Source organism: Synchiropus splendidus, chromosome 19 (genome assembly GCF_027744825.2).
Source record: "Synchiropus splendidus isolate RoL2022-P1 chromosome 19, RoL_Sspl_1.0, whole genome shotgun sequence".
Taxonomy (NCBI): Eukaryota; Metazoa; Chordata; class Actinopteri; order Syngnathiformes; family Callionymidae; genus Synchiropus; species Synchiropus splendidus.
Genome location: NC_071352.1, coordinates 3,624,593 through 3,635,445, shown reverse-complemented (window position 1 = coordinate 3,635,445; position 10,853 = coordinate 3,624,593). Strand labels below are relative to the sequence as shown.

At 53.9% G+C, this 10,853-nt stretch overlaps 1 protein-coding gene across 2 annotated transcripts; it reads right to left on the bottom strand.

The window, feature by feature from the left end:
• Window positions 1–2,014: 2,014 nt before the first annotated feature.
• rnf216 (ring finger protein 216) lies at window positions 2,015–10,495 on the bottom strand. 2 transcript variants are annotated; one of them, XM_053852191.1, is made up of 17 exons: window positions 10,375–10,495; window positions 9,661–9,787; window positions 8,782–8,906; window positions 7,443–8,528; window positions 7,302–7,378; window positions 6,938–7,040; window positions 6,701–6,862; window positions 6,522–6,633; window positions 6,321–6,454; window positions 6,199–6,249; window positions 5,994–6,131; window positions 5,728–5,876; window positions 5,577–5,655; window positions 3,502–3,599; window positions 3,068–3,290; window positions 2,709–2,778; window positions 2,015–2,645 (listed from the first exon to the last, which is right to left on the bottom strand). In XM_053852191.1, exons 2-17 carry the CDS (start codon window positions 9,725–9,727, stop codon window positions 2,302–2,304), a joined length of 3,018 nt encoding a protein of 1,005 aa, XP_053708166.1. In that variant the 5' UTR covers window positions 9,728–9,787; window positions 10,375–10,495; the 3' UTR covers window positions 2,015–2,301. The 2 variants fall into 2 exon arrangements, with proteins under 2 accessions (XP_053708166.1, XP_053708167.1); XM_053852192.1 differs by having other exon boundaries at window positions 10,370–10,493.
• Window positions 10,496–10,853: the final 358 nt, after the last annotated feature.

The window sequence follows — 10,853 nt, the reverse complement described above, 5'->3', positions numbered from 1 at the left end:
TCTAATCCAGCTCCCCTCCGTCAGGTCGAAGGTTCCGCAGGAAACCCGGAGGAGCAACAAACACACATCCTTCTGCAGCAGCACGCCCCCCCCCCCCCCCCCCCCCCCGCTCCTCCATGCTGGAACATCCATCCCTCCATCTCTCAGCATTTTCCATTTCTCCCCCCTCTCCCTCACCCCTCCCTCTTTCAGTTTGCTGAAAAGATGAGTCACTCAAAATATGACCCAGATCCCAGAGACCCACTGCAGTGGCTTGTGGGTAAAGCTTCCATATTTCCAGCGGCAGGGGGGGAGGGTTGTGTGTAAAATGGCTGCCACCCCAGACCCCGCTGCACCACCCAGACGAAACCATCCTCCTGTTACCATGGCAACCACCGCTGCTGGAACATTGTCAGTCAGTGTCATGATACTCCCAGTGCTGAGCAGAGCAAAGCCACACGGTGGCTACTGTCACTACTGACACACAGCGACGCTCCCTGCCTCCAGTGCCAGAGGGGGCTCCCTGCCAGCTGACGCAGTGACTAAGGTGGATAACCTTAGTCACTGCGTCAGTTGCTGTGAAGGAGCCATGGAGGCCTGGGGGCTGAGCCCAAACTACTACAGGACAGATGCCTCACATGGCTGTGTCGTCGCCACACACACACACACTATCACAGCTGCAACACCGTCATTACTTTCCACAACACCACAGTAAACTCGCCCAAAAGATCATCCAAGATACACGACAGTCACCAACACAACGTGTCGGGGGAACATTTGCAGTCACGAGCGATCGAATCCCTGGGGGCAACACACACCTCCGCACATACTGTACCAGTGAACCACACACAGAAGAAGCAGCGAACTAACTGAAGAGCCTGGCGTTTGTGCGACTGGTGTCACCGAACTCATTAGATGAGTCTGTTTTGAAAGCAGCTTTGCTCTGTCGCCACTGATTCATCAGCATCTTGACTATCATTCACCACACTGTGTGAATGATAGTCAAGATGCTATCAAGATGCGCTGATAAGCTGCTTATCTTGTTGCTTTGCTAAACTCGCCGCTTGAATCACACCACAACACTGTATTTTCTCTGGAGAATTCAATGACTTTATTGTCTTTTGACGGTACTGCTCATTTTTGATGCTCAAGCCACCGAGCATTGTCTTTACTGAATGATGAACCCGCCGGACTTTGCTCTCTTTATTCAGTCATTAACGTGGGATATTGAAGAATGTCCGTGGTCGCAAAGAGGAAGTGCTGAATACGGCGCGGGTAAACGGAGGAAACAGCAGATACAGAGACAGAAAAACGTTTCCAGCGAGCTCGGCCTGACGTGTGTGACTCAGCAGTATTGCGCTGCTAAGCTAGGCGGGCTAACGATATGGGCCGCTTCATTATCACAGGCGTTGGAACGAGATTGGGGGCCAGACACAGCATTAAAAACACTCAGACTATACGACTATATAAGAGGAAGTGACGGCTAAAGAGGAAGTGGGTATGATAAGCGGAAGCATTAGCATTCTGTTAGCAGGAACTTGGTTTTACGGTCCGAACATATGAGCACAGAGCTAACGGCTACTGAACAGGAACAGAGACTCACAAGCTCCTCTTCTCCATGTTCAAGCAGGAGGCGGGGTGAAAGGTCATCATCCAAGAGGGTCAGAGGTTACACGGGTGAAGCCCGACTGAGCAGCATCACGGTCACTGGGGGTCACGCGCTGCTGAAATGTCAACAACCACCGACTCGGACGGGGTTTATTCATGTTTATAAAATCATCTTTTATACGTTCATAACTTGTCCTCATTCATTACCATTCCAGATTGAAAGGGAAAAAATGCAAGCATGGAGCCGAGTCCTGCCTCTGGTGCCGTCAGCCGAAAACCTTGAGGCCTGGCGGGAGTCGAGACAAGCGTCTCCCCTGTCTGCACCTCGAATGGATCCGAGCGATTTGTCACTCCACCATCATGTGATGGGCTTCAATATCACGAGTCAGCAACTTGCTCAGCTTCAGATGACAGTAAAGGACATAAATTTCTGAGCCGGCTGAAAGCTTTATTACAAAACATGTTGTCAAAGAGATACAGAAGGAAAGGCTAACAATCTTTATTAATATCTTTATTTTCAGTTTCGACCCAAAAATATCTGTAAAAAGAGAACTGATGTCTTCCACCACCACCAATGCGACGTCAACCGAGAAGAAGTGCTTCTTCGAGTCAACGCACACAGGAACAATTAACACGGTGAACACAAGATGAGAGATGAGATGGATGAAAAGGAAAAGGATGAGCCTTTAGAGCACAGGGTCGGAGGGTCCTGTGTTAGAAGCGGCGGTAGTAGCGCAGAGGCGGCCCGTAGTGCATGGGCATGTTCATGTTGTTGTAGCGCTGATTGACATGTGGGTTGTTGTTGTCGTAATGGTGCGGGTTGTTGAGGGGGGGCAGGTGCTGCATGGGAGGTACGTATGGCGCCGGGGGCAACTGCGGAATGATCATGCCGTGTTGGTGCCGGTGGACGTGTGGTGGGACAAACAGCGGGGCCTGCACGGCCTGAGGAGGGGGCCGAGGCGCTGGGTTGGGAGCGTTGTTGGCTGGGGGGGCCTGGCATTTCCTCTTGACGTCCACAGCTGGTTCAGGAGGGGGACCCACTCGCTTGGCCGAGGGTTCTGTGGGACAAACCACTGTTGGTAGAGGAACCAGGTGAAGACGCGCCACACGGCAACACCGACCTGTTGACTTCTTATTCAGCTCCGCCTCCCCTTCCTTCTGGATCTCCTGGATGATTCTCTCGTCATCTTGCTGCAGACACACACGACAGCGTTCAGACCACGGACAGGTCCCCACGAAGGAACACAGAAAACCTGCTGCAGTCTTGGTGTGGACAGGTCACCGTGGGGGGAGGGTCAGCGACTCACCTGACCCTCTTGTGAGTGAGTCACGTCAGACACTTCTGCAGCGCAGGTGTTGCTCCTCACTGGCGTCCACTGCACTGTGTGTGTGTGTGTGTGTGTGTGTGTGTGTGTGTGTGTGTGTGTGTGTCAGCTGTGACCCTCGCCAGAGTGATGCCGGGTGCAGATGCGGGCCTCACCGTGGGGTCTGTCCACAGCGAGCACTTGTGGCAGTGGCGGCAGGGGGCCCCGGGGGAGCGGGCGTGCTGGCAGAAGTGCTCGTAGCCGTGGATGGGTTTCCTGCACAGGTAGCACATGGAGCGGCCGCAGCGGCAGCCCATCCGGTTGCAGCCCTCCGACTTGACGAGGCCGGTGCCGCACTTGTCACACTTCCTGACGCGTGCCGCCGTCATGCGCTCCTCGCTGTGCCGCGCACACACACACGGGCCAGATAGCGTCAGGAGACTAGTTACCAAGCAGGGTGTGTGGGACCAGCTGGGAGGGAGGACGCTCAGACCACGCCAGGAAGCCACAGCTCCTCCGTCAGGAAGCGCCTGCTCACTTCCTGGTGTAGCACCGAGTGTCTTTCCCGCTGACCCTGGGTGAGGGAGGAGGGGGGTTTGGGGTCACTTACAAGAGGACTCTCATGCGGATCTCGTCTCGCTCCAGAACCTGCTCACAGGTCTTCCCCACGTGCTGGTTCCACTGGACATGGCACTTCCTGCAGCTTTCCTGGTGAGACACACACACACGCCTCATGAGGACCCACATGAGTGTCTGCAGGCATGTGCCGACCGTGGGCCTGGTTGCCTAGCAACAGCAGCTCTCCTCTAGGTGTGGTGTCGCGCCTCGTCTAATACTGAGGGGAGGAATGGCTGCGCCGGGGTCCTCTGCTCCCAGTCAAATCCAGTAAAAAGTCAAATGTCACACAGCATTTCGAGTGTGTGTGTGTGTGTAGAGGGGCAGAGGTCAAAGAACGGGGTCAAGTGTCTAGCTTTCGGGGACTGTTCCAGTGAGGACCAGCATCTGCTTCACAAACAGGATTCTCTGGTGAAGACCTGAAGGAGCCACAGCTCTTACTGAAGCAGGCCTCCTCTGAAGCGCAACTGGAACTGAACTCTTCTCAAGACAATTTGAGGAGTGTAGGAGGAGCGTCTGACTACATCTCTGCAGCAGAGGACTGGCTGGGGAAAGCGCGCCCCCTAGCGGTGACGCTGAACGAGAAAGTTTCAGGCGTCTGAGAGTTGGTGAGACGCAACAAAAGGTCGCGCTGGATCCCCGGTGGCAGGAGGCAGCAGTCCAGCTACCCCCCACACAGGACAGGACGAAGCCCGCCTCAGATAAGAGCCCGTCGCCTGGGTGTCAGGGGAGGGTCAGCAGTGACACTCAGGCGAGGAGAGCAGGATGTCTCCTTCCTCCATGAGCTGCAGAAGGCCAGTTCCTATTGCACACACTCAAGAGCCGAGTCCTGCTGCTGCCCTCGCGGCCTACTTTTCACTTCCCCTCATGAAGTCATGGAACACAGGCCAGGAACAGTCGGCACACCAAGACATGTGGAAGACATTAGTGTGTGTGTGTGAGCCAGGGGCACAGTGGGAGGGAGAATCTGGGTCAAACATGATCCAAACCGCATTTGAATTAACGGGACCAACGCTCTGCACCAGTCAGACGGCCGTGTGAGGCAGTCGGCCAATCGGGGAGTACGGGTGGGCAACGCTGATGTGTGTCAGTTACATAATGGACCCCTCCCTGATCCTGGACGGCACAAGTGGGCAGCAGGAACTGGTGGGTCTGTTCCACCCTCAGCGACTGGAGCTCAGTCACAGCAGCAAGTTTCAGCAAACCAGACCTTTCCAATTCTGTCTTTTGTAAAACAGGACCCAAACTTCTGTCCAGCATCATGTTTTTTCCCCCGCGCGTCTGCACAGCAGTGAGTGCGCACCGCTGAGTGACGGGCGCCCCCTACTGGCCCACAATCATAGCACAAGATGGAGTAGCTCTGACGCCGACAGCGTCTGACCTGAAGAAATAAAGGCCTTCACCCTCGGAAACCAAGCCACTTCTAAACAGCATGGAGGAAAACTGATGAAGGACAGCGAGATGACGCTCAGGCAGCAGAGCAGTGTGATCACACTGACACACACTTCCACAGAGGCAGGAGAAGCTCCACAGCTTTGGACCGATTCATGTGGAGACCTTCCACTGGCTCCGCCACAGAAACCCCACTCACACAATCAAAAGTGAGGCCGGAGCATTGGTTCACCAGTTATTCAACAGCCAACGCGGACACGCTCTCACACATGACCTGCACGGAGGCCGGTCACGGAGCTGCACTGAACAGGAATGTGAGAAACAGTTTCTCCCTGGAACAGGCCACCTCCCGCATCATTCCTCAGACAGAGAGCCAGAGATAAGCAGTGCTGGGGCAACTGAGGTGACCTCTCTGCAAGGAGACACTTTCCCTTCTCTTGAAACAGAGACAGAGATTATAGGCAGAGCAGTGACGCGCTGGGGAGGCTCAGCGAGGCCGTGCACACCACACCCAGGAGCACTATAGTCCCCACACTAGGAGCTTTGCCAGAACTCAGCGGTGTTGTCTGGGGAGCGGTTGTTGTGAGTCAAGAAACGGAATCAGTGTTGAGTCAGTCAGGGGCGGTTGTGTGTGTGTGTATGTGGCACAGGAAGGGGCCACCGGAGGTCCAGACCTACCTTCCTACAACGAGGGTTGGGGCAGCTGAAGAGGAACATCTGCTTGTCCAGCAGGGCCGGGAAGTTGCAGAACGGACACCTGCACAGGAGAGAGGAGGGTGAGGAAAGAGAGGCAGGCGGGGGCTGTGTCGGTAGACAAGGAGACACGTACCGCACAAGCTCGTCGGCACAGGTGGCAGCCACGGCCTCCTCCGCCTGCCGCTCGTAGTATTTGCAGAGGATGTTCTCAGGCAGAACCTTCTCCAGTTCACACACAGGGAAGGAGCACGGGCAGCCTCCCTGCATGCAGCTCAGCTCCGACTGGGAAGACAGCGGACAGGAAGTGAGGCCACGTGGCTGACGCAGCTCCAGGGTGACCAGTGACCAGTGCTTGCACATCAGTTTTCAGCTTTCACTCTGCAGTTGGAGCTGACTCACCCTTCCAGAGCCGAACACTGCCTCTTGAGCGTACTTGATCAGGCACTCTTTACAGAACAGGTGACCGTCCGAGCATTGCGTCATTTTCTCAAAGGCAAACTCTCCACAGCAGCACCCACACTCGATCAGCTGCCCGTCCTAGAGAAAACGTCGCACATCAGCGGCATGTAGACATACGCGCGGCTTCACGGCTGCGTGAACTAACCTTCTTGTACTCATCCTCATTGACCTGCAGAGCCAACAGGAAGTCCTGGTGCTGGAAGAGAACGGGAGGATCAACAGGAGCAGCTCCACGTCACGTCTCCAACAGACCGTGAATCCGCTCACCTCTGCCCACTCCTTGGTCTTCTGCTGGAAGAAGGAAACCTCCTTCTGCACGGAAGCTTCCAGGTTGTTGTACGTCCTGTAGTAGCGCCGGTCATTCTCCAGGAAATGCATCCTCTTGTGGAACTTCACCAAACCTGGAGGACAGAATCTCTGACACCTCAGACTCGACTAAAAGAGCTCTGCACTTGGGGCGGGGCTCACCTTGCTCGAAGTGGAAGTCGATGTAGCAGCACTTGGTGGACGACCTGCTCCGTCGCCTCTTCCCTGAGGGGGTGCCTGAGTCTTGCCACTTCTTCAGAGCTTCACATAAGGCCTGCAGGGCAGAGACAGAGTGGCTGAGGCGTCACGGAGGAGGGGCGCAGCAGTGGCTTGTGCGCTACCTTGCGTGTGATTGCATAGTGTCCCTTCATTACATTGAGGGCCCATTTGATGTCCTGACAGCTGATCATTCGGAAATCAGCCATGAGCAAGTCGGCAGCCTGCATCATGGCCTCTGGCTCCACCAGGCCCAGCTTGGTGAAGTCAAAGAGGTCCTCCGACACCTGGAGAAGCCACATCATCAGAGCACTGGGCACACACCCCGTCCCACATGACCGCACCGGGGCACCGTGCCGCACCTTGGGGGGCGTGTCTCCAGACTCCAGGAGGATGCTGGTGGCAGCTGCTGCAACCGTGTCCTTCTTGGGGTACTCCGGGTTCTCCAGCAGCACATTACAAATACTGACAGAGAGAAAGAAAAAAGTCCGGAACAAAAATCTCATCATGTGCTTTTGATTGTCAAAACTGTCGGTTAAGACTCAGTAAAGGCTCTTCCAGCACCATTCCTGGAGAAGTGAAGATGGTTGGGTGGGAAGCACAGCTGCACTTAGTTTGGTAGATGACTCGAGACTTCTTCAGGGCGAGAACCCACGGTTCAGCCCATCAGAGGTGTGAATAATAGACCAGGCTCTAACTCCACACAGCATCACAGAAGAGACTTACACATTCAAGTCGTTCACATTACTCTTTTGGATGAACTCTGCTACATAGGCTTCCTGGGCATCTGGGAACAGGTCCAGCTGGGAGGGAACAAGAGACATGAGAGACAGGAACATATCCTGATGCAATTCAGCTGTCACTCACCACGGCAGCGACCAGGGTTCTGACATGCTGTGACAGCTCCGGCCGCTCGCGTGGCACAGATGGGCCGGGCCTGGGGTCTTCAAGCGGGGGCACCACCGCAGTGGGTGCTGGTGCTGGGTGGACTACCTCTGGGTTGGCACGAGCTCCCCCACTGAGCCCCGGGGCCATCTGAGTGGGACGATTCAGATAAGGCATTCCAGTATTGAGGTGGTGGGGTAAGATGGCGCTGGCTTCTCGTGGAGGGTTGGCAGCGGTTCCCGCTGGCGCCTGACTCCCGAGGATGATGCGGTGACCTGCCTCTGGTGGGCCCAGCTTTTCTGGAGCTGCAGCTATCAGCACGGCAGGCTGCAATATGTGAGGGGCTTGAGGGGCCTGGGGGGGAGCATGGGCAGGGGCCTGGGCCAGGGGCCGCGGCTCGATCTGAATGAGGTTGCCCTGCAGCCTGAACATGGGCCGGGGATGCGGGTCCGTGATGACAGCGAAGGCTTGTACAGGCTGCTGGGGCTGGACATCTGGCTTGACCTTCTGGGGCTGGAAACTGGTGGAGGGCGGGGGTGAAGTCCGGCTGGTCTGGGGCAGATGTGGAGTGGAACGACAGGAGGGAGGATTGTCTTGCCCAACTGCGGCCAAACCCGCGGCTTCTCGAGTCTTTGTGGAGAGTGCAGCACTGCAGGACGCACTGGTGGCGGCGTGTAACGCCATCGGCGGAGCGAGTCCAGCTGTGCCAGCAGCCTGAGTCGGCACTTGCACCGGTGCTCCGGATAAGATGGGCTTGGCCTGAGAGTCGGTGGAGGTAGTTTGAACAGAAGATATTGCCCGGAACTCCACTTGTAAATGTGCTGTTGGTGGCTGAGACTTAGAGTCCGATTTTGTCTGAACATGTGACGATGAAGGGCCCGTCTGCGGCTCTATGACCACTGATATCCGGACTGCCGAGGCATCGCTGGAGGTAGACGGCACAGCGGAGCCAGGGTGAGCGCTGGACTCCCCAAAAGACGTGCTACTTTGTCCAACAGACGGAACTGCATTGGCCCGGCTCCACTTCGCTGCTGGCCGAATTATATGTCGGCGAGGAGCAGTAATTTGCTGTGAGAGAAACGACATGTTGAAATAAACAGGTGTGAGAGAAGGAGAAGGGAGTGACATGCTTCCTTCATCAAAGCCTCTCACAGTTCATCTGTTCAGTACACAGTGGGACTCTGATTGGACGAGTGGTTTGTTTTGCCTAACCACTGAGACAAACTCGGGTGTCACGGTTATTTCCACCGATGCCAGGTCCACCTCTCACTTGAATCCAGCCGGTGGAAGCATTGACTGGAGCAGGCTTCACTGGACTCACCTCCAAGATGCTGACGTCGTCATCATCGTCTGGGACGACAACAGGAACGGCAGGTCTGGAAGCCACCGGTTCCTCATCCGAATCGTCCGAAATGGTGATGAGCTCCTTCAGACGTGAGTGAGAGCCTGAAGAATTGAGTTTTGTTTGATGAGCAACACTGGTCTGCCATGAAGAGATCAAGTCATAGATGTTGGGCAACAAAGGAAGGGCTGGCTCTTCAAAGCCATTCACGACAGGAGGCAGAACAGAGTGTGAGGAAGACAAGGCGGATGAATCAATAAGAATAAAGAGAGAAGAGAAGGCCTTTAATGCAAACATGCCAAGTAATAGAAGCACAATGTAATTAAGGTGAATTGACGAGGAATTTTCGGTACCATTTGTGGTGGCTGCCATGACAACAGAATATTTTAGAAACGCTTTTTACGTCAGGTATTACGGGACACTTAAAATGAAGGAGCTTGTTTTTATTCATTTGCAAGAATCCTTTGTAAATAATGTGAGGGATGAACAAGAGGGTCTTGTTTGGTCGCAGGAGCACAGCTCCATCTCTCCAACCAACTCTGACTCAGAGTCTCAGTAATTGATCATGTCGGTATTGAGAGTTTGTCGTCTCAAAACAACGAAGTCAGTCAGACCAAGTCATCGCATTGTTTTCCTTTGGTGCATCTCCTTCACACATCTGTCAGAGAAGATCAGATGCCAACCATCTGTGTATGTTTTGAGGGGGCCTGACATGACCCATCCGATGTACACTATGAATCTGTGGCCGCGTGTTGATTTAACCCTTCAATGCTCCTGCATGAGTGACTTTGAAGCTCGAAGTGATGGTCAACCAAGAGTGAAAGAGTTGAGACAGGAAGCATGCTGGGGACCACTCACCTTGGCTGCGGTGAACGTTGAAACTCGCCAGGTGAATGACTTCATCATCACTGTATCCATCTGCCATCGTGACACTCACTCAGCAGCCGCCGGAAGTGGCCAACAGTCACTGCTCGACAGAGAACATCTGCAAGAAACACACGTGTGTCTCTCCCTGTTGCTGACAGAGGGGACAAAGTACAGAGAGTTCGCGTCTCGTTGCTACGTCATAAAGTAATGAAAGCGGTAACCACACCCAATTGAAAACTCCCAGAGCAGACGACACCACTGCACATGTGACGAGAAGTGGGCGACCAACCCGACCTACGCTGCCAGTCACAGCAGACAACAAAGTCCTGTCCACGCGACTGGCGAGGATTCGAGTGAAATCCAGCCGCTCATCTGCCCGAGGTTCACACATTGGTGTAAATCCAACAGTGTTGACCGAGAGCACGGTGAGGAAGTGACGCTCGTACTCCACTTTTCTTCGCTCCCCGTTCACTCACACTTCGATATGAAGCGTCGGAAGACGCACCTTTTAAATATGAGACGCGACTGCAGACTAAAGACGGTCATTTATGAACCAGTCCGGTGTGGCTCGGCTAGCATGGTAGCGCTATCCATGCTAGCTAGCGCACCACTGTTAGCCACAAACCAATAACATTCACTTTAAAGACCACTGTATCGCCTGAACAAGGCAGTATTCGACATATACGTAAACAAAGCATACAATACCGCCGCCGTAAGTCCGACAACCCGATCTGAAACGCCTGGTTGGGGCACTCACGACCTGTTAGGAACCAAAGAAACCAAAACAAGAAGATGCGCGACGTCACGTATCAGACCTCTCCGAGTGCATTCTGGGAAATGAGGTCCCAGAGCGTGAGAGAGACCCAGCGACGCAGTGACGTTTAGTGACGTTAAAGCTTTGATACTAGTAATATACATTTAGTCCCTTTATTGCGAACTATAGAGCAGGAAGACACCTGAGTTTGATTAATATTCAACGTTATGAAAACATAATTTTTTATGGTCGTTGATATTTTTCTTGCCTTTTTAAATAGCGTTGGTGAAAAAAAAAAAAAAAAGTTGTGTTCTAGCAAGCAGAAATTCTAAAAAAAAAAACTGTCACTGGAGAGTGACAGGAACGACAGGATATTGGAATATGGCCATGTTTCGACAGCAGGATGAGATATCAACTGTAAAAAAAGAAA